General features: G+C 40.3%; 2 protein-coding genes across 4 annotated transcripts; both read right to left on the bottom strand.

The window, feature by feature from the left end:
* Positions 1-1,366: 1,366 nt before the first annotated feature.
* Positions 1,367-3,987, bottom strand: LOC128866349 (uncharacterized). 2 transcript variants are annotated; one of them, XM_054106995.1, is made up of 3 exons: positions 3,755-3,987; positions 3,488-3,686; positions 1,367-3,433 (listed from the first exon to the last, which is right to left on the bottom strand). In XM_054106995.1, exons 1-3 carry the CDS (start codon positions 3,865-3,867, stop codon positions 1,571-1,573), a joined length of 2,175 nt encoding a protein of 724 aa, XP_053962970.1. In that variant the 5' UTR covers positions 3,868-3,987; the 3' UTR covers positions 1,367-1,570. The 2 variants fall into 2 exon arrangements, with proteins under 2 accessions (XP_053962970.1, XP_053962971.1); XM_054106996.1 differs by having other exon boundaries at positions 3,488-3,703; positions 3,755-3,842.
* A 1,455-nt stretch (positions 3,988-5,442) lies between these two features.
* LOC128866351 (uncharacterized) lies at positions 5,443-6,673 on the bottom strand. Of its 2 annotated transcripts, none has more exons than XM_054106997.1 (3): positions 6,484-6,673; positions 6,233-6,395; positions 5,443-6,161 (listed from the first exon to the last, which is right to left on the bottom strand). In XM_054106997.1, the coding sequence occupies exons 1-3, from the start codon at positions 6,597-6,599 to the stop codon at positions 5,607-5,609; spliced, it is 834 nt and encodes a 277-aa protein (XP_053962972.1). In that variant the 5' UTR covers positions 6,600-6,673; the 3' UTR covers positions 5,443-5,606. The 2 variants fall into 2 exon arrangements, with proteins under 2 accessions (XP_053962972.1, XP_053962973.1); XM_054106998.1 differs by having other exon boundaries at positions 6,239-6,395.
* Positions 6,674-23,837: the final 17,164 nt, after the last annotated feature.

Raw genomic sequence — 23,837 nt, 5'->3', positions numbered from 1 at the left:
ACCCTATATAAGAAATGGGTCCGTCCTTTCTTCCCGAACGATTTCTAGCTGCTTTAGTTACAGCAAAGAAGCCGTAGTACTATATCATTTGGACCCACAGAACCTTCAAGGGAGAATTGGCGGTACTGGAAAAATCGTTCAAATTTATGAAATCAAATTTGAAAAACGGAAATAATAGAAAAAATTGGTAACAGTATTATCGGAGACCTGCTTTTTATTTTCGAGGGAGAAGATTCGAAGGACGCTGAGTACTTGGGATGATCGAGGATAGGAAAGAAGACCTTCAATTGGAGCTGTGTCCGAACAACATTCGATCCGCAGAGGTTCAACACGTCACCGAAAGCACCACCATCCGTACAGATTACTGGCGAGCACACAGCTCTCTGTTGGAGTATGGGTGCGTTTACCAAAGGATAAGTTACAGCCTTCCTGCGAATCCATTTGCCACCGAATTGGAATTCAGACACATAAATAGTGAAAATTTTGAATAAAACATTGCGTGATTTATACACTTATAAATTTTCCGATAAGCAACATTTTCAGAAATATTATGAACTAGCGGACCCGACAGACTTCGTTCTGTCACATAGATTTTGAATGTGGCTGTTTATATTTCGACCTTAAGACGTTTTTACTCTGCTGACCCTCACACACCGCCCTATCATCATGGTGCCGGTTCTGTTAAAGAGAATTAAAGAAAAGGGTCAGCTCGGGTGGCCTAAGTATTTTCGCTTCCACGAACTTAAAGGTAGTAGGAACCTAAAGGTGACAAATATTTATAAAATGGGTGCTTCAATGGCAAAACATAGAGATAATTATTTATTATTATTATTATTAACATAGGGTAAATCCTCCAACACTAACACACACACACACGAACGAGCAATATTTGTATGGGGAAAAGAAAAGGACTGGTTTAGGGGTTTCCCGGAAATTATTCGAATTTTTCTCACCGTCAGAACCATCCTTGGACATCGACGAACATTTAAAAAAAAGAATTGTTAAGATTGGTCAATGCGTCGTTGAGTTATGCGCTTACCAACAGGTTTTGCGATTCATTTTTATATTATAGATTAGCAAACTTTAGTTAAATGCTTGCTGGATTATCCATTTCTCTCCAACGATATTTCAGTACAATGAGCAAATTCGCTCGTGAAAAAACGGAATTCCTACCCATTTCCTGGCGGTTTTATAGGGACGCTAGGAGGTTAGTTATCCCATATTCCGCTCTTTCTAATGTAACAAAACGCAAAACATTGTGGTAGTAAATGAACATTTAGCCAAACTATATTATATTGAATGGTCAAATGAAGCTTTAGGAAATTTTAGCTAACTCAAAGGTTGAACAAAAGACCCAAAGACTGTAAAATTTGAAATGTAAGTGCGCACAGTAATTTTATTTATAATAACCGGTGAAAACTGAAAATTAATAATTGCTTTAAGAATCAGGGGGGATAGTGCGTGATATCTCCTTAATAGTATTTCAAGCCATGAGTAACTACTGAAGTTAATTTGAACTCTTCTCAGCTTCCATCTCACTGGTTCTCAAAGCTCTCCATAAAACCCTCATTTAATTCTTTTTCTTGTCATCTTTGAAGGGATTATAATATGCGGTTTTCGGCCTACGCTTATCATCTGTGCACGGATCTTCATCTGTGCATTCATCACATAATTCTTCTTCTTTCTGCCTGTTTTCTTCATCACTTCTGAAGGGATTGTAATAGGGCGTTTGTGCGCAAGAGCCGCCCTGCTTACTTTTGCTCATTGTGGCAGATACGTCAGCTGTTGAATGATCCATCACGCAAGATTGTGACTTAATTTCCTTTGGCGCAACTGGCTGGCATGAAGAGAAAGGCTTGGGTTCTGATTTGGGTTTTGCCGTTTTCGAATCCAAAGTTTTCGTCTGAATGGGTTTAACCTCAACGCTAGAACCGCAAGTTTCTACGTTTTTTTCTACGTGAAGTCCCCGTTCTTTCGGAGTAGCACTTTTAGAACTATTTTTATCGACCACCATTGGTTCCACGTGTGCGCAAGTTTCTACGTTTTTTTCTATGTGAAGCCCCCGTTCTTTGAAAGCAGCACTTTTAGAAATATCTTTATCAACTACTGTCGTTTTCTTTACCGAATCGCATGTAGTGGAAGGCTTGGGTTCTGATTTGGTTTTCGCCGTCTTCGAATCCAAAGTTTTCGTCTGAATGGGTTTGACCTCAACGCTAGAACCGGTTTTGCAAGAATCCTCGCGTGAGCAAGTTTCTACCTTTTTTTCTATGTGAAGTCCCGGGTCTTTGGAAGCAGCACTTTTACAACTACCTTCATCGCCCATCACTGGTTCCACGTGTGCACAAGTTTCTACCTTTTTTTTTAAGTGAAGTCCCGGTTCTTTGGGACCAGCAAGCGGTTTCTTAAGCTCTTTTGTTGGTTCCTTTGGCGCTTTCGTCTTTTCCGATTTCACTAGAGCATTTTCCTTTTGCGTTGTATGTCCTGGAAGTGAAATCCCTGCGTTGGTATTGAAACCAAATGTAGTTTCACACGGATTAAAAAATACGCGCGAGTCTTTATTTTCATTCTCATGGGGCCCCTTTGGAATAGTTTTACAGGTAACGACTTTTTCTGCAATTGGTTCTTTCATCTTCTTCACCAAATCACATGGATGGGGCTTCCTTAGCTGATCATTTTTCTCGCCTCCCGATTTCTTTTCGAGTTTTTCAGTTGGCTGTGTCTTCTCTTCTGGCTTTGAAGAAGCAGGAGTGGTACATCTGTCTGCAGCTGCCTCCTCTTTCTTATGATGTTCTTCAATCAGATTGCATGGATCTAATTTTCTTCTCAATTCTTCAGATATCGGTTTATCTATGTGGATTTTCGGTTCAGCAACCTTCTCAGCGCTGGATTTCGATAGTTCCACCTGATTCACGCATGGTTTCGCCTCAGCTAGATGAGGTTTTCCACGTTCGGAAGAAATTTCTTGTATAGTTTCTTTTAGTGTTTCAACCGCATCAACTTGTTTCGGTGGTGCCGGCTTAGCCTCTATGGGCTCGGTTGCCATTGCTAGTGCTGGTGCTGTGTCAGCTTCTGCAGCCTTTGCTTCAACTGACGGTCTCGCTTCATCTATTTTACCAGCGTTGAACTCGAATTTCTCCGTTTTACCTTTGAAATCACTCGGTTTAATTGGATGGCTGCCGTCACCAGCACCACCACTGCCCCCTTCACCTGGCTTCTTTATACCCACTGGTCCGGGTATCTGCTCATCAGGATCATGTGGCCAGAAAAGTGGTTTACGGCTATGAGGTATATAAGTGGAGTGCTCAGGTCGCAGGTTAATAAACTCTTCTATTGTCATCGAGGAATAGGGCTTCATGCCGCAAATTCGGGCAATTTCCGCCTCATACGCTTTGATGCGTTGGTTTGATTCGTCGATGTACTGCTTAACTTGCACCTAGAACGGAGTTTGTTTATAAAGGGAAAAGGTACTTAAATGCTAGCAGCGCACCTGGACTTCCGCCCTTTGCTTCTCTAACTCCGCATAGTACTTCTTTGTATCCAATTTGACGCGGTCGTCGAAAACTTTGTTCAGCTCCTCATATTTCTTCTCGAATTCATCCACCATTTTAATCGCTTCTAATCGTACACTTGTGCGATAATCCTCCCAGTCGATTCGCGGTAACTTCTCCGGATATTTACTTAAGCGACTGCTCATTAGAAAGTTCTGTGGTTTAGTGTGTAACTCGGCTCTAAGTCAGCGGTGATCGAAACTTACGTTTTGTACTTTGCATTTAATTCCATAAATTTGTCCAACTGTTTCAGCTGATTTTTTGGTACACGCTGTGCCAATTCACTTATTAAACCTTTAGCAGCACTGATGATGGCCATGTGAAAAAACCAATAAAAAATATAAATATTTAAAAAATAAAAGATTTTATATTTGGCTGTTGTAAAGGATGAGCAGCTGGTAGGAGTTTTCCAATATAAATATATTTTTATGCAAAAATATTTGGTTAAATTTTTATAAATAGTTTTTTGAATTTAAAAAGAAATTGATAAATTTTGTAAGGCCTCCTTTTAGATGCTGTCAACCAAAAGAGAAAAGGCAGACAAGCTCGGCAAATTCGTGGTGTATATATTGTATTTTTTCTAATGGAATAGAGGGTGTGGCAAATTGTACATAAAGCACAGGCCACCGTAGCCGAATGGGTTGGTGCGTGATTACCATTCGGAATTCACAGAGAGGTCGTTGGTTCGAATCTCGGTGAAAGCAAAATTAATAAAAACATTGTTCTAATAGCGGTCGCCCCTCGACAGGCAATGGCAAACCTCCGAGTCTATTTCTGCCATGAAAATGCTCCTCATAAAAATATCTGCCGTTCGGAGTCGGCTTGAAACTGTAGGTCCCTCCATTTGTGGAACAACATCAACACGCACACCACAAATAGGAGGAGGAGCTCGGCCAAACAATTATTTATTTATTTTTAATTAAATTACCATAAACATTTTATTACCGACTCCACAAATAAGTCGAACTTTGCTCCCACATTTTTGCTCCCCTGCTCCGACTCCCGATCCCTTCATCCTTGAAGCCACCAGTAAAGACCGAGGTACCAGACCCGGCACAAATTTCCCCCTCGTTTCAATCCTGCATTGGTTGGTTGGTTTTTGTGGTGATTCTTCCGGAATCCAACTAGCGCTTCCGCACCATTTTGTTGCCACATCCTCGTTACCAACTTGTTTACCAGTTATTTACGGCATAACTATATCCAGTCTGTGCGATTTAAGAACCTTATTAGGTTGTTGACATCTAAGCCAGACAGTTGTTCAAGACTCTCGAACAGCGGTTAGCCCAGGGTTAACATTCTATCCTTTCATAGCGCAGGGTATTCACAGAGGAAGTGGAATATTGTTTCCTTTTTCTCAGGTTGTTGTGAGGGATACCCATTTTGGCTGCTTGTTCTCCGACAGACCAAAAGCCAGTTATGACTGCCGTTAGTCTCCAGGCATCCCGTCGTTTCATGTTTAACAATATTGACGTTTGTTTGAGGTTGTAGGTGGGCCATAACGTTCTGCTGATTTTGCATTTCGTCTGTTTTAATCCTGCCTTGGTTGGTTGGTTAGAGTGGTGATTCATCCAGAATCCAACTAGCGCTTCCGAACCATTTTGTTGCCACATCCTCTTTACCAAATTGTTTAACAGTTATTTGCAGCAGGACTATATCCAGTCTGTGCGCTTTAGGAACCTTATTAGGTTGTTGACGTCTACGCCAGACAGTTGCTCGAGACTCTCGAACAGCGGTTTGCCCAGCGTCATTTTTCCCGCCTACAACACCTTCTACTTGGTCGTACGCCGTAATGCCTCACAGTAGAAACCATAACGTATTCCTATACATCGTCAAATACGGCTCACTAAAGACACCCAGCGAAAGAGCTCAGCAGCTTTTACTATATATAAAAAAGTTTCAAATAAAAACTGCAGGCTGAGAGGCAAAGCCTTATACAAACACCTGGTCGTTTTGTGGTTTATTGAAACAGCTATTGAAAGTCGTGAAAGGTAGAAGATATATGAATATAATTGGTCGCCTAACAATCGTAAATAAATGTATGTAGCTTCTTAATAAGCTTCAGTAACTTGACTTATTCAGTACCGCCTGGCGTTGGTTACTAGTAGTGATAACCTCATCTGTTTTCACGGTCAACGTCAATGCTTTGGGTACATCAGCCTCGGTTGTTCGCAGTGACACCGCAGATTCCGGTTTTGCCGTTTCGCTTGCTAGTTGCAAGATTTTTTCGTTCACTTTCAAGCACTGGTTTGGCGCAGTTAAGCAAACTGACACACCACTCATAGAGTTGTGCAGATCGGCGCGAGTTTGTGATGGCTTCATATCATTTGTCGGTCGTCCTGTATAGCGTGGCTTGTGTACTAGAGTTGTATCCCGGTTGTATTGTGACACATAGTTTTGAGTTACCCTTTCCATATTAAGCTTTACCTCAGCTAAGCAGTTTTCTATTTTTCCTTCTTCCATCATTCCCACTGAATCTGTGCTACGCTGCTGATTCGAACGAAATTTAAGATTTGCTCTCTCTCTATAAGGTAAACTATCGCGTATGCGTACAAACTCCTTCTCCAATTGACGAATGCGCTGCCTGGAATCGGCCATCAATTGCAGCACATTTTTCTAGATATTAAAAGCGGATTTATTATTTTTATTGAAAATTTGTTCAAAAATGTTTTTGTTTCATATTCGACCTTTACTTGTCGCAGTGAACGCCGGCCAGACGCTGGCATCTGGCGTCCTAACTGCTGAAATCCGGTCTCGAAACTACCAACTAAACGTCCCACAGTGGCCTGTAACTGCTTGCGGTAGTGGTTCCAGGCGGCCTGCGGCCAAAAGCTAGACTCTTTTTGAATGCTGTTGGGAAACGGAAAAAGGCGTAAGAAAAAAAATTAAAAGATATTTTTTCTTTTTGGACAGATTTGTATATATTAAAACAACTTACATTTCATTGGTGCCGGCACTTCGGTTTGCGGTTCTTGGATGTTGCTGCAATTCGCTAGTTGCAAAGCGCTTAAAGAAATCCACCAAATTGGACTTATTAAAATATTTCCCAGCCATTCAATAATGAAATATAAATATATAGGATTAATAAAAATATATTCCGTTTCGAATTGAATCCGTTTGGTTTTTGTTTGAAGAAATGAAGGGTGGAAAAGCTTTGTAAAAAATTTGAAGTTTTCGTATTTCAATAAGTTTTTTGAAAACTTTTGCTATAAACTGACATGATAAAAACAAAATTATTTACCCAGCGACGCACTATGGTGCAGTGCTCGTCAAAATTATATTTTAACTTTTTCCTGTAAAATACTTATCTGATACTAAACTCAACGAAAAATTAATAAAAAGACTTAGAGCGACTTAGTTCTAGACACCTTCCCAAATTATTGTACATAAACCATATATAAGGAGGATGGTTCCACGCAAGTGAGAAAAGTTACTGACCGCCATTCACTTGGGAGTGGCCAGGACGATTCTTCTGCATATGGTTCAAGCAGCTCACAACGTCCGGGATTAACCCACGTATTCTCTGGATAGCTTCTGAACACCCGTTGAGAATGAGAAACCACATATAAACAAGTTTTGACTAGGTAGGTAGGTATGGTGGCTGTCGCAACGATACACTTAGACCTTTCGCAGGTCCATTGTGACACAACTGGAACTTTTCCTTACCCGATGGGTTCCTTTTCAAACCATCCGGAAGCTTTAGTAAACGAGCAAAGCTTCGTTAGTTTTAGATGCGATATGTCCACTACATCACATAAAAGGTTTCTGACTGTTTCCTCTTCTTCTGTATTAAGAGAGCTTCTACAGAAATCGAAATACGGGAGTCCTAACTTCGGGCGTGGCTGCCTATTAAGCAATGACCAGTTAATACCCCCCATCATTTTTTCGTATAGGTTCTCTGTTGAATCTTAACCATGTCTGTCTGCTTAGTTCACATGTTGAGAGGTTTTGCCAACTTGTAAAGGGTGATTTTTTAAGAGCTGTAGGAAAGTTTTTCATAAAAACACACGTAAAATTTAGAAAAATGCATGCAATTTTTATTTAAATCGATAGTACCGTCCATATAATTTAATATTTGAAGACTATTTCATGCAAATGTTGACCGCGACTGCGCTTCAAATGGTCCATCCGCTTAGTCCAATTTTGGCATACTCTTCCCAATGTTTCGGCCGGTATCTTACATATAAATGCTTTACTGTTGTCTTCCAATGCGTTAATTGAAGCAGGCTTGTCTGAATAGACATGAGCTTTATCATAGCCCCACAAAAAATAATCTAAAGGCGTTATATCGCACGATCTGGGTGGCCAATTGACAGGTCCCGTACGTGAAATAAAACATTCACCCAACTCGCCTCTCCACAAGTCCATTGTTACGCGTGCTGTGTGGCATGTGGCACCGTCTTGTTGAAACCACATGTCGTCCAAGTCAAGCTCTTGCATTTTGGGGAAAAAAGTCTGATATCATTTCACGGTAGCGCTCACCATTCACAGTTACGTTACGATTCGCAGCATCTTTGAAGAAGTAGGGTCCAATGATACCTGCAGCCCATAAACCGCACCAAACTGTGACCTTTTCTGGATACATTAGTAGCTCTTGCAATTCTTCTTGCTGATCTTCACTCCAAAATCGACAATTCTGCTTATTTACGTACCCATTGATCCAAAAATGAGCTTCGTCGCTGAACACAATTTTTCGATAAAAAAGTGGATCTTCGACCAACTTTCCAAGAGCCCATTCACCAAAAATTCTGCATTGCGGTTGCTCGTTCGGCTTCAATTCTTGCACCAGCTGTATTTTGAAAGGCTTCACACCTAAATCCTTTCGAAAAATTTTTCACGTTGTTGAGTAACAGAAGCCCAATTGCTGCGAACGGCGACGAATCGATAATTGATGGTCAGCATTAACACTGGCCGATACAGCTGGGATTATGTACCACATTGAAACAAACCTAAAAAAAGTTGATGTTCTCGTGCAAATACAGGTAAAAATTCCATAAATGTAGTTTCGAAAATTACTTTTAATTAATTCAAATTAAAAAATGTGTGAAATTAATACAAAATTAAGAATCAATTTACTTTTACTCGATGTAACTACCTTTTGCCTTAACTATGGCCTTGAGATTTTCCAGAAACGAATCGCAAGCTGCCCGAATGGGACTTGCAGGTATTTTGGACCACTCGCGGGCAATGGCTTTTTTCAGCGCCTCGAGACTGGTGAATCTTTTAGTTCGGGCCTTGCTCCCCAAAATGGCTCACAGAGAAAAATCAATTCGCGTCTGGTGAATTTGAGATCCATTCTGTGGACGTTATGCAGTTCGGAACGTTCTTTTTTAGCAATTCTTGGTTCGCTTGAGATTTGTGAGACGGTGCCGAGTCCTTCAAAACAACTTCCACAGTACTTTCCCGATAATATTTCACATTTACTTTAACTTCAGGTTCAATGAAAACGATGGAAGAGCGCTCATCTGCGGTTGCAGCGGCACGAACCATTACCTGTGATGGACGCTGCCTCCTGGTGGCCGGTTGGTCAAATATCGTTTTGGGAGTTTACGAATTGCCCAATTTGAAAAATTTTCTTGTCAGAAGATGCAATGTTCGGAAATTGGCCGCTTTCGGCCAAGCGAAGCAACACCTTCGCTCTCTTAAGTCTGACTTGTTGTTGCTTTGGTGTGAGATCATGCGTCTTTTGGATCTTGTGAGGCTTGACTTTGAGGTAATTTTTCAGTATGCGGCGGATGCTATTTTCAGTTCTTTTGCCATTTGATTGGTACTTCGTCGGGGACTTCGCTCAAGTCACTTTTTGAACCATTTCACGTGACGTTGCTATCTTTTGATGTCCATCTCCATGAGGTTTAGTGATTCTACCAGTATCATTGTAACGAGTAATGGTGCGATAAACAAAGACTTTATTTACTCTAAGGTGTTCGAGCTCACGAACAATCGCTGGTTGTGATTTTCTAGCCAAATATAATTCATTACTGACTTTCTTTTTTCGCGTTTACTCTCGGCAAAATGCTCCCGCGCGTTTTTAAACAATACTCTGAACTGTCGTTTAGCCAACTAACAGACAACTGATGCACGGGCATTAGCTACGCGAGCGGTCTGAAGTTGGTTACACTTCGAGTGCCGAACTCTGTATTTATAATTTTCTTTGAAAACCTGAGTTCAACTTCCCAACTGAATTAAGCATTGATGCTTTGGTGTATAATACTTGCCCTTCCATTACGGCCATCAACAAACGTCGTTTCTTACCTACTTTTAAGTGCTGATCACAGGAATATTAACTTTTGCAACATATCGAGGTGTGTGTCCCTGCTGCATTTGAATTATATTTGAAATTTAAAGGTCTCCTCCAAGGCATATATATGCACATATAACCCCAAAAGCAAAACCAAAATACGTGTAACTTTTTGTTTTTGTACTACTGCTATCACCCTGAATAGATTCGCCTTGTTTCCTCTTTAATGACCTGACTTAAAATTGAAGGACATCGGAAGTTTCTCTTTCGCAGTGACGTTTTAGTTGTCACTGATTTTTCTTTAGGTAGGTACACTTCGTGTCTATGCAGTGCGTTTAATAAACATAGCACAGAAGTTATTGACATTTCGTTTGTTTCTTGTTTAATTTCAATATCTTTTTCATGGAAACATAGTTTATACTCTTACAAAGATTGTACAATATAAACCCAAGTTTCAAGCTATGCCAAAATTGAAATTTGTTTAATTAAACTTAAAAAGAAAATTAGAGCACATAGAGTTATAGGCCATTGAGTTCTAGTATAACAAAGTGTTAGTTTGAAGTTGCTGAAAAATCGCCTTTTTTTGGTATATAGAGTAGAATGGGGTAAGATAGGTCATTTTTTTTTGGAGAGCTCTTGCTACGGTGTTTTTGCATTGATTTTGAAAAATAAGCAAGATTTTGAAAGGTTATTTATCTGCTAACATTTTGGTTATACTGACTTATGTTTGGCTAAATATTTTTTGGAAGCTGCATTCAATAAGACAAAGGTACTTTTTTCGATATTTTCAAAATCGGGGGGCACGATAGGTCACTATATGTGAGGGGAAAAGAACAATGTACATGGCTTGGAAATTAATGTTTTAACTTTTATTTATAGAGTATGAACACTGCACATGTTATAAAAGTTAGGAATTTTTCTTTAATTCATCACGCAAGCACGTAATGTTTCGAACGGAATTTTAAATTGTTTAGAGGCTGATCGAACACTAGCGCCATCTCGGACTGCCGCGATTGCGTTTTTTACGTCCTCTTCACTTCGTTTCGGCGTTTTTCGCACATAATTACGCACCATTTTGCTGCAGAAACAATTAAAATTTATTTTATTCAATTAAAAGTAGTGACCTATAATGCCCCCCGACGGCTGACCTATAGTGCCCCCAAGCACATGTTTTATATTAGTGTCGATATTTTTTTTAAAAACAAAAATATCAAAAAACTAACACATTATTCGTGTTCAGCATTATTTTCTACGTAAAATAAAACTCACCTGACAAATATTTACATACATTAAATGCACTGCACCATAGAATAAAAAAAATGCTATGTCGGAGAAAAGCTCACAAAAAACTAAACGACGCCAGAACTAGGATAACTAATCAATGGTGACGGCCGAAATGACAGTCGCGAACGTTGTTCCCCACCACGTATTCAATTCACATAAGACGAGTGACCTCTGCAAAAACAGTGCGACGAAAACCCCACCTACCTATTGTGCCCCCATACCTATCTTACCCCATTCTACTCTACATATTTTTTTTCGGTGATCTCTTGCATTTTGTCCATATAACGGATGTTCAATATGTTTTTATGCGAACAAAAAAAAGCGCAACACCATCAGTCTTAAAATGTTAAGGGGCATTCTGGTCAAGACGCCTTAATTTTAGATACTTTTATAACTAAGATAAAAAAAATTTTAAACATATTTTTTTATGGTTTTTATTAATATTGGAAAAGTATAAAAAAAATTAATAAAAAAACCAAATGTAAAAATTGCAGAATTCCAGGCCGCCGAAGTGGGGCTACATAAAAACCGGTGCTCCATGGTTGACATAACTCCAACCCTTGTAGTATTCTAAAACAAACAAATTAAAAAAGTCTTCATTAATTAGGATGTCGCTATCGGACTACGCCAAATCAAAAAAAAAAAAAAAAAATTCACAAAATGGCGTCAACTTGAAAACAAAAATTGTTTACCCACTTTTTTTTACCTTTTCTAATTTTTTTAAAATACTTCAAACTTAAATTTTTCAAAATCCAAGGCAGGCGCGATAGACAGATGTATAATAAAAAAATCGTACAATATCAAACTTCAAAGCGATCGGTCAAGTAGAACTTGAGATATCATGACGACCATCTCAAAAAAAGTAGTTTTGAGAAAATCGCGTTTGAAGTTTGAGCAACAATTCCAATAGAATAACTTACTATAGATCTATTTACTACTCACTCTGGATTAATCGGCGATATATTTTCAAGTATATATTACAGAAGTATAAAGTATATATATATGTATAGAATAAATAAAGGTTGCGTGGGATACAAAAGATTTTTTGGAAAGAACGAGTCCTCAAGTCGCCCGGTAACATCTGTCGTTCATTATGCGATTCGCTCCACTCGGCCGGCTTAGACGCAACGTCACAAAATCCGCTGTATCTCCGAAAATATTTCGAATTTTGAAAAATCCGTTGAAGGGCATATTTTTGAAGGTCTAAACTTTGAAAATATGCAAAAAAAAATCGATTTATTTCAATTTCTAGACCAGAATACCCCCTTAAAGGCTTTGAGATGAAAATAAAAGCTATTTCCATAGAAAAAATATCATCCCAGCTCCCTAATATTTTATGTGTTCTTTTTTTGGCATTGATGGTAGAGAGCGGTAATAAGTGCTACAGCAATGATGAGCCGAGAGAAGAGTCACCATCTCGGAATCGCTTTGCACCAGAAAAAGTCTTAAGGCGACAATTTAGTTGTTTGTTTACAAAAAACAGAAGCTTACGACGCAAATTAAGTCAGTTGGAGAGAAGACGTACAGAAATTCGCACCTGCTAGCAAGTTAAAGAATGCTTAGTATTGGTGCCATTGGAATACCTTTGGCCAAGAGTAAACTAATAATAAAAAACGACATTATGCAAGAGGCCAATAGGTCATGGAGAGATGAAGAGACATGCGTAACAGCTAGGCTACTATGGCCGCAAATAAACAAGAAAAGGACAAAGGAATTGCTTAGTCTCTCAAGAGATGATATCTCGAAGGTCGTGGCTTGTTTAACCGGTCACTGGCTATTTGGCAGGGATTCCTCGAGACTAGGAGTTTTCTCCCATGAATATTGCAGAAGTTGCAGAGATGAGGTAGAGGAAGAAACAGTTGAGCACTTCCTTTGCAATTGTTCAGCCCTAGCTAAAATCAGAGCAGGTTGTCTAGGCAAATACAGGGCCCGCCATATATCGTTACGGATTTGAACTAGGTATTATTTGAAGAATGGTAACTCTTAGCGGTCATCTGATTTGACAGAAAATTAGTTTTATTCTTCCGCTGAACGAAAATGGTTGTGTAAACGCTCAAAGAACGCTGGGAAGTATTGCGACATTACTTTGAAAATCATGGTAATGTTGCAGAATGTGTACGAAAATTACGTACGGCAATGGGAAGAAGAAAAGCATCGAATGAAGCGTATGTGCGTTAGCAAAATTGCCGCATTTGGACCTCAGGAAACCCGCACGCACTCGAAGAAAATCCGATGCATTCACAACGAGTCACTGTTTGGTGCGGATTTTGGTCGAGAAGCATCATTGGTCCATTTTTTTTCGAAAATGAGCGAGGAGTGGCCGTAACCGTCAATGGAGAGCATTACCGGGCCATGTTGAACGAATTTTTGTTCCGAGAAATTGAAGAGGAGAATATTGGTGGCATTTGGTTCCAACAAGATGGCGCTACTTGCCACACAGCGAATGCTATGATCAATCTTTTGCGCACTGTCTTCGAAGATCGCATTATCAACCGAAATTCTGATATCGTTTGGCCACCTCGGAGCTGCGATTTGACGCCGTTGGATTATTATCTTTGGGGTGCTGTTAAAGACCAGTGTTATGCCAACAAACCAGCAACAATTGATGCACTGAAAATCAACATACGCGATGTCATAGCTGAAATACAGCCGCATACAATCGAAATTGTGCTGAAAAATTGGACCGATCGTCCAATGCGAGGCAGCCATATGAATGAAGTTGTGTTCCATCATTAACCGGAAGGATTGTACTTTAAAATAAAAAATAACAGTTTGGAAAAATATTGAGTAGTTTCTTTTTTATAGCACTTTTAATTCCATAAAGTTATATGGCGGACCCTGTACTTCTGCAATTCTCTTATAGAGCTGTCTGGCGGGGGGTTGGAATCAATTCTACGCTTCATAACAGCCACAAAATCGTTCCACGAAGAAAAGTAAATGGTGTTCCCGTGCAGCACAGTGGTATTACAACGGACCTGTAAGGTCTAAGTAAATTGGTCGTGCATACCGACTACCAGCATAACCTAACCTAACCTAGTATTGGTGGCACAGCAAACCTTCTTACGGCTGATCGCTAGATTTGTGCGCATCTTCAAATCATTGCAGTGTTACCCACCTGATTATTACGGAATTACACTAAATACGCTCTAAAGACCTCCACCAGTGAAGTGATGATCATCAAAGGCCTTGACTGAAGCAGCTTATTACAGCTGACAACCGTTAGATTGAACAATATTTTTTTTTATTTTTATTTTTACTAGGTTTTTTTTTCACTTTGCAGGTGTGTTTAAAAATTTATTTGAGTGGAACTTTTCTCACTTGCTTATATTATTTTTCAGATTTGCGGTTTACCGATCCACATTTCTTTCTCTTATCGCAGCTCATTATTATTTCTAATTCAATCGAGAAAAAATGTAAATTCCCAATAACCTCCTGTCCACCCTAAGTCACCTAATCGCTTCACCTTTTCCCCAATATAGAATAGTTGCAGTGATTGCAAAAAGCACTTAGCGAAATTGTTACAAACCGCTAGGTAATAAAAATACTTTATTACCAACACATACATATTCATGCTTTGGCCCGCTTTACTGCCCACACTCACTCACTCACCCACTCACCACCTCCGTACAGCATTCAATGCACTTGGCAGAAGTCAACAATGGAATTCATTGAATTTTACACCTCAAATTGTAATGGCAAAAAAATCAAATCGAAGATTTGTAATTAAAATCAAATGCATTGTATCAAATTCCAGCGCAATGAAATGACAATAAACATAAACCAATGCGCAAGAATTACGAGGGGCAGATAAAAGCGCACAGTTGGATATAGGAAGAGTGCGACAGTGGCAGCAGTACCAGGTTACAGTTCAAAATATTTCAGTTTGAGTAGGGAGAGCGCACAGGTAATAAGGTTAGTTGATTGGTATTGCAACCCCTTGTGGGGCAGCGCGTATTTACAGGCAAGGCGCGCGAGGTGTAAACGAAACGGCGAACGAGTACGAAATGGCATTGGTATAGTAAATAAGTGAATTACCCCAGCGCATGCGTCACAAACGTCAGATACAAATGACAGTTGGCAGAACGCCAGAGAAATTGCAAAATTAAGCGCGACCACCGAAATATGCGGAACACAACAAAACGGCTGAATGTGGTAAGGCAAGGCTTGAGCAGCTGTAGCTTGGTTGTTATTGGTTTGTTGTTATGAAATTCTCCACTCATCAACCCCCAGCAGTTGAGACTTCTCTTGCAAACGCTTTGACAGTTCGCCCGCTCTCTCACACTGAGCTCTGCGCTCTTTGCTCGACCGATTGCTAATTGGAATTGGAACAAATGTTAAAGTGTGCAGCAATAAAACTTGTGCGGTAGTGAAAAAATTTCTTATGAATTTTTTTGCAAAACTTTGGATTTTTCTATGAAAATTTAAGCGGTTGCTTGCGAAAAGTGGATATAATCAAAGTTGAATATTGCAGAATTGCAAGAGCGTTGATGAAGTGTGTGGAAATAAATGATTTAACTGAGAACTTTTACGAATTTGTGCAAAAAAATAGTGCCAGTGACGGTCTTCTGTGTGCGTGTGTGTGAGTGTGTGAGTCCAGTTTGAGAATCGCTTGGTGCAAACAAACCTGAAATCGTGCAAATCGCTGCCACAATAGAGGCCTGATGGGGAATTGTGTGTACTAACACTTTCGTCTGTTTATCTAAATCGGATTTGTTTAATACCAAAACAACAACAGATCGGAATTACAAGTGGAAATAATTGATTTTTGCAGTTTCTTCTACATTTGCGTGTCGAACAGCGGGTGCGTAGCTAATGTTGGGTATTTTGTAGTTATTTAAAATGTCCTCACAAATACACTCCCATGCCTGCTTGTATGTATGTTTGTGTAGGCATAGCAATGTATTCACGCCCTGTCGTAGAATGTCACCTTTTGCAGTGCCATTTGCTTCACGGCCTAAAGTTTTCAAACGATTCTGATTTCCTTCTATGCAACGCTACTCCTTGGCTATTTGAAAATGCTATTTAAGGTGTGTTTACCTTTGTTTGTTTCCCCATGGCATTGCCAACAGGAAATTTCGAAAATCATATAGGAATTTTGCTTATCAAAATGTGAAGAAAAGCCTCGCTCGTTTGGTGTTTGTGTGTGTTTGTAAATGTAAACACCCACTAGCAATGCAGATTCGGCTAAAATGAAACGTACATAACTCGATGTACAAATATTCATATGTATGTGTGCTTGTTTGCACTAATTTAGTTACGCTGTCAGAGTTTTGGCACTTATGCCAGTCAAATGTTCATATTTCGAATTTTCGTTTAATAAAAATTACTTTGAAAAGAAAATGTTTTAAAAATATAAAGAAATAGACAAAGAAAGTTAAAACAAGTGAGATTACCGTTAACGGTTATAACTGCATATATTCATAGTAAGGACAACATTTTATTATATATAAAACTTTTTTTTGATTTTGTTTTTTCCTTAACAAAACCGATTTATGTCGTCGAGCTAGTACTTCGTATCATTTTTTTAGATTCTCTTCTTCTTCTTAATTGGGGCGATAACCGCTTACGCGATTTTGGCCGAGTTTAACAAAACGCGCCCGTCGTTTCTTTCTCGTGCTAACCGGCGCCAGACACACCAAGAAAAACCAAGTCCTTCTCCACCTGATCTTTCCAATGCAGAGGAGGCCTTCCTCTTCCTCTGCTACCACCAGCTGGTACCGCATCGAATACTTTCAGAGCCGGAGCGCTTCGCCGCTGCCAACGTGCAAAGGTCCAAAAATCTTGCGCAGAATCTTTCTCCCAAACACTCCAAGCGTCGCTTCATCTGATGTTGTCATCGGTCAAGCTTCTGCGGCATACGTTAGGATGGGCATGATGAGAGCCTTGTAGAGTGTTAGTTTTGTTCGACGAAAGAGGACTTTACTGCTCAGTGGCCTACTTAGTCCAAAGTAGCACTTGTTGGCAAGAGAGATTCTACGTTGGATTTCAAGGCTGACATTGTTATCGGTTCTAATGCTGTTTCCTAAATAAACGAAGTCTTTTACAACCTCGAAATTATAACTGTCTACAGTGACGTGAGTGCCGATACGCGAGTGCGCCGACTGTTTGTTTGAAGACAGGAGGTACTTCGTTTTGTCCTCGTTCACCACCAAACCCATTCGCTTTGCCTCTTTATCCAGTTTGGAGAAGGCAGAACTAACAGCGCGGTTGTTAAGGCCGATGATATCAATATCATCGGCATACACCAACAATTGTACGCTCTTATAAAATATTGTGCCTGAGCGATTAAGTTCTGCGGCTCGTACGATCCTCTCCAACATGAGGTTAAAGAAGTCACACGACAGCGCGTTACCCTGTCTGAAACCTCGTTTGGTATCAAACGGCTCGGAGAGGTCCTTCCCAATTCTGACGGCGCTGCTGGTGTTGAACAACGTCATCTTACATAGCCGTATTAGTTTTGCGGGGATACCAAATTCAGACATCGCGGCATACAGAAAACTAATTTTCGTACTGTCGAATGCAGCTTTGAAGTCGACGAAAATATGTTGTGTGTCGATTATCCTTCCATGGGTCTTTTCCAAGATTTGGCGTATTGTGAATATTTGGTCAATGGTTGACATTCCAGGTCTAAAGCCACACTGATAAGGTCCAATCAGTTGGTTGACGGTGGGCTTCAGCCTTTCACACAATACGCTCGCTAGAACCTAGCGGCGATATTTAGAAGTCTAATCCCGCGGTAATTGGCACAAATTGCAGGATCGCCCTTCTTATGGATTGGGCAGATCACACTTAAATTCCAATCGGCAGGCATGCTTTCATCCGACCATATTTTGCATAGGAGCTGATGCATGCACCTTATCAGCTCCTCGCCGCCATGTTTGAATAGCTCAGCCGGCAGTCCGTCGGCGCCCGCAGCTTTGTTGTTCTTTAGCTGCGTTATCGCTATTCTCACCTCGTCAGGGTCGCGTAGCGGAACGACAATTCCGTCGTCAACGAGTGGGGTATCGGGATCTTCCCAGTCTCGGTGACAGGCGCAGCAGTCACTGTTAAATAGGTTCGAGAAGTGTTCCCTCCATAATTTAAGATTGTTCTGTACGTCAGTTACCAGATCGCCGTCTTTGTTCTTACAGGAAAACGCCCCGGTCTTAAAACCTTCTGTAAGTCGCCGAACTTTCTGGAAGAATTTTCGGGCGTTGTTCCTATTGGCCAGCATCTCAAGTTCCTCGCACTCACGTATTTCGGCCTCTCGTTTCTTCTGTCGTATAATACGTCTCTCTTCCTTTTTCAGCTCTCTGTAGTGATCCCATAGGGCTCGCGTTGCGCCCGATCGCAGCGTGGCTCTATAAGCGGCATCCCTTCTTTCTGCGGCAGCATGACATTCCTCGTCGTACCAATTGTTTTTTCGGGCTCGCCGGAATCCAATTTCTTCTTCGGCGGCGGTACGTAAAGAATGAAAATGTTGCTCCTTTGCTCGTGCATGCCCGTTTGTTGGGCAGTATTCTCTGAGAGCAGGAGAGAGAGTCGAGTGGCGAATCTTCTGGCCGTCTGTTGTAATTGCAGCTCTTCGATGTCGAACATTCTTTGCGTAGGTAGGTGCACGTTTTTTGCTGCACAGAGGCGAGTGCGCAGTTTGGCTGCAACAAGGTAGTGATCCGATGTTGGGTCCTCGGATCGTACGTACATCTAAAACACTGGAAGCCGGAGTGAACGACAGTACTTGGCGACGAAGTCTCTCTCCCACAACAAATCCAACGCCGAATTTGCACTCCTTTACATGGCACATGGCAGCTGTAGTAAACGTCACAAGGTCCTACTCTTTTCTTGCCTTGTCCCGTCCATCGCATCTCTTGAATGGCAGTGATGTCAGCCTTTACTCTCACGAGGACATCAACCAGCCAGGCAGTGGCAACTTCCCCATTGAGGGTACGGACATTCCAGGTGCATGCCCTCAAATCGTAATCCTTATTTCGTTTGCAGTGGTCGTCATCAGTATAGGGAGGTCTCATCCGAGGCTTTTTTAAACTTTTCATTGGGGGGATTTTTAAGTGGCGGGTCCCAAACCCAGCGCACAACCAACTATCCTGGAATGCTTCGCCTTCTCACGTTAGCTCACTCCCGAACGGGTGTTCGGAAGCTACCCAGAGGATACGTGGGCTAATCCCGGCCATTGTGGGCTGCTTGAACTATATGCAGAAGAATCGTCCTGGCCATTCCCAAGTGAATGGCGATCAGTAACTTTCCCCACTTGCGTGGACTTCTACACATGGCACCATCCTCCCTTTTTTAGATTGGTTTTTCTTAAATATATTATAAAGATTATAAAAGAAAAATAAATAATTGGCACATACAGTTCTGTTAGGTGTTTGGCCGAGCTCCTCCTCAAATTTGTGGCGTGGGTATTGGTGCTGTTCAATAAATGGAGGGACCTACAGTTTGAAGCCGACTTCGAACGGCAATTGGTGTTTTATGGCACAAATACACTCGGAGATTTAAAGGTGTTCCTCAGATGATTGAAAAATATATAATCATTAAGTCTGTATACGAATATGTTTCATTTTTTTTTATTAAAAATATTTTTTTTATTATTCCAAATGAAATGCACAAAGCTTAGGTTAGGTTGAAACGGATGCCCACTGTGGGACGCACTCAGCCCATTGATGCCACGTGGGGAACTAACCCTAACCAATGTGCACTTTTCAAAAATTTCGGAAGATCCTTAATTTCGAGCCGATACAGACACAGAAGGAGCGGGATCGTCACTTCCTTTTCTTTGTCTAGACAACTTTTGCAGAAGTCATGTGTTTGTACACCCATTCTCTGGGCGTGCCTACCGATTAGACAGTGCCTCGTAATAACTGAAATCTGTGTGTTAAGACTGTGCTTATCTCTTCTTAGTAGAAGTTCCGTGCGTTTAGCAAGGAGAGTCGGCCACAGCTCTCGGGCGATTTTACAAGTGGCATCTTTCATCTTTCATTCGCCACTCTTACATTTTCTTCGAGCATACGTAGCTTACATGTTTATAAGGGTACAACTACGTCATTGTCAATGTACTCATCAGTCAATTTGGTACCGATTTTCGCTATTTCATCGGCTCTGCAGTTCCCACACAATATCACAATGGTCCGGAATCCATGTTATCATTAGGCGAAATGACTCAGCCATCTTGTTAAGAGATGCGCGGCATTTCATGGCTACCTTGGAGGTTGTCGACAGTTTTGTGAAGGATTTTATCGCCGCCAGGCTATCAGTGAAAATGTAATTATCATCTCCTGATATCGCATCACACTGTGCCAGTGTCACGGCTTTCATTATTGTCATCAGTTCAGCCTGACAGACTCTACAGTAGTCGGAAAGCCGGAAACTAAAGGAGATCCCCAGATGCACGAAATATACACCTCCGCTCACCCTGCCCTCGAGCTTTGAGCCATCTATGCATATATGGATGGACTTGCCCTGTTTTACCACGTTCCGTTCCCACACTTCCCTAGAGGGTAGGAGGGTCGTGAACGTTGTAATGGCAAGTATAGGTGGGGGGGGTGTAGAAATGCACAAAGTTTAATTCATTTGCAGGTAACTGTCGATATATTCAAGCAAGTGACAAACCAAACCAGACTACTCTATCCGCCTAGTAGTTCCATGCAATCTATTATTAACTTCATCTTGGTTTAAGTAAAATTGCCCAAAGTACCGATACCTGATTTGTTTCAAAATCGGGCACCTTCCTAAGAAGTGTAATATTTTTTCTAATTCGTTTAAGTTACAAAAAGAGCTGTGTAAAGTTTTGTGGCCTCCGAGGTAAATAAGATCGTAACTGGCCTTCAAAATTTAAGCGGCTTTATAATATTGAACCGTATCGTTGAAAATCGTTTACCAATCTTATAATCGATCACCTTGTGTATGCGAGTACTTTTCAAAGCTCTTTTTCACAACCTACCTCTGCTTGTTCGTCGAACTCGCAGTTGAAAGAAGTACATCTATATTAGTATTCCACAGCTTCCCATCTGATAAGTCTTAAGTCAATATTTAGATTTGATTTTCTTTCTAAGTACCGAACTGCTTTTGCCCAAAAAATTAATCGTTGTAGGAAAACGTTTCAGAATCTACGAGGCAATTTATTAGCGTCATAATGAAAAAAGGTCTTTTGAACATGACTGAAGTGAAATTGTAGAGAAAAGCTAAGTTTTAAAAGGTCCGAATAGGACGGTGTATTTGTAGGCAGGTTGAAAATTCTCTTTAAAGAATACAACTGAGTTTTATTTACTTTATAAAACAGCTTAAAACTCCAAACTTGAGCGGCGTAACTTTGTATTGCTCTTGGCACTGTCAAAAAGATATTCCATTTAGTTGATAATTTTATTTTGTCTTTGACCAGAAGAGTTCGCCAAGTAGCGTTTGTACCATTTTTTGCAACGCTGCCTCTATTTAAAAAATGTTCTTACAGTTTAACTGATTTTATACACCGTTTTGAAATTTGTTCTCCTCTGAGCGTCCTTCTACAGGGTTGCCAATATTCGATGGACCTATCTGGCAACCCTGTATCTTTTGACAGAGACGTCAGATCGCTTATTGACATACCGCGTTGGAAGCGTCAGTCCAAGCAGATTTTTACCATGGAACAGTGCACGCCACGCGAGCGCTCCCAAATTGTTGAAATTTACATTGAACAAAAGAAGTCAATTGTGAAAACTCAACGTGCGTATAAAAAATTAAATAATGTGAAAAGTGCGCCTGCTAAGATCACCAATAAACGTTTGTACGAAAGGTTTTCGACTGGACATCCCAAAATCGCCGTTCTCAGCAGTTGGGCATTGCTCGGACCTCTTTACAACGAATTAGCCGCATTCATTTGCATTTATTCCCGTGTAAGATTCAATTGACGCAATTCAATTGATTGTTGCCTGAGGACAAGCCTCGTCGATTGTAATGGGCCCAAAGAGTCATCGAAATCCGTCGGGTCCGTCGAATATGGTCAGCCCGCGTTGCAGCGTTTAGTTGGAGGCCTTAAACTAAAATTCAATCTAACCACTTTGGGCGAGTTTAAAGATTTTTTTTTCTAAAATTTCCTCTCCTCATCTTTCACTAGAACTACCTTCTTACTATACTCGTTGCAAGCTTATTAGCCTTTCTACCCTTTAGGACAGAAGATACATTTTGACAATGAACACCCTTTTTGTCATTAACATCATTTTTCAGGGCCGTCTATGCCAGACTACGCGGCAGTCTTAAAAAACTTTCCTAAGTCTGCACATAAATTTTTTTTTTCATAAAGGCGAAAGGGATTATTATTATTATTATTCATTTTTTTTGTTTTTAGTTAGGCATGACCTAAAACAAATATTTTTTTTTGTTTGGTATATTCATTAAAATTAAATATAATTACAAATAATGAGGCCAACGTAAGACTGAGTCTTGTCGAGGCCCTATGCTCCCGAGAAAAGTGAACAGAGAAAAAAAAAAGTTACAAATAACTATGTAGTTAATAGGGAATTAATACGAAGGTGCATAAATAGGGTTTGTCGTGAACTACTTGCATTAATTTCCAGCTGCCTTATGAAATATTCACTAACTAATAGGAGGTTACACACATACAAAGAAAACTTATACTAATAATGACATTACTAATGGTGTGAGGAAAACTGCCAAGAATAATATTGAAACTGACTACTTGACAGCAACTTAACGAAAATTATTCTCTCAGCTTTCGACACACAGCCCTACACATCCCTAAATGTATGTGCATATATACATACATATATTTAAATATACACCAATACAAGCCCACTGAAGTAACTGAAGAAGTTGGCAATTCAGCAACGAGTGCGACTCTTTTAAACGACCGCCACATTTAACACACATTCACACATACACACATAAGTACATTGAATACATTACCTTTCTGGGTGCCTCACTGTGTAAAAGATCCCTGGCATTTCTCACGTATAGCAAAAACAATTCACTTCAAGCGCTACTTTTCCGCTCCAACTAATAAGTATTTGATCCTTCGTTATTTCGTTCATTGCATTGAACGACTCGTTTAGCGCCATAGCCATCCGCTCTCTCCCCACTTACACTCACTAGCCACCCACCAACGCATTCTATCCTTTTGACTGCCTAGAAACGTGGCGCACTGCTTTTCGTAACTGATTTTATGCTAATATTATGGGTCATTGGGATTTGCAAACATTTAAGTGCTTGTTAAACATTTCATTAGTGTTGGTGTGTAAATACCCGCGGATAGCGTTTATATGTATGCCATAGTCAGCTAAACGTACAGAAGTACGCATTTAAAGAGTTATCCCTACCTAAGTATGTATATAGATACATGTATGTATATATGTATGTATGTATGTGTATATGTGCACAAATACTTGTATCATGAAACGCCACGCAGTTCGCTCCTAACTCCTTCGAGCGGCCTTAGGTATAAGTATATGTAAGTGCATATGTATTTCCTTGCTCTCTTACGGTTTACAATAACTAAGTATGATACAACTACAACTCCGGCTCTCATTTCTACTCTTACAGTGCAGATCGACGGCGGCGTTCGATGGTAGGGAAATGAATGGCTGTAAATGCAAGTTGTAAATTTACAAAAGGTGTTTAACTTAACTTATTTCCTACTTAATATTTTATGTGATGCGCGTAGGTAGGTGTGTGCGTTCCTAGTGAAGTGTAGTGAATTGCTGAATTGGTGTTACGGTAATTTGAGTACTTTGTTTAACTGAGTTTTGATTGCTGCGATTGGCTTATCTTTGTTTTTCCAAGTATTT

Source organism: Anastrepha ludens, chromosome 6 (assembly GCF_028408465.1).
Source record: "Anastrepha ludens isolate Willacy chromosome 6, idAnaLude1.1, whole genome shotgun sequence".
In the NCBI taxonomy this organism is placed as follows: Eukaryota; Metazoa; Arthropoda; class Insecta; order Diptera; family Tephritidae; genus Anastrepha; species Anastrepha ludens.
Note: the sequence above shows the minus strand (reverse complement) of the source record. Positions and strands in the feature narration are given on the sequence as shown.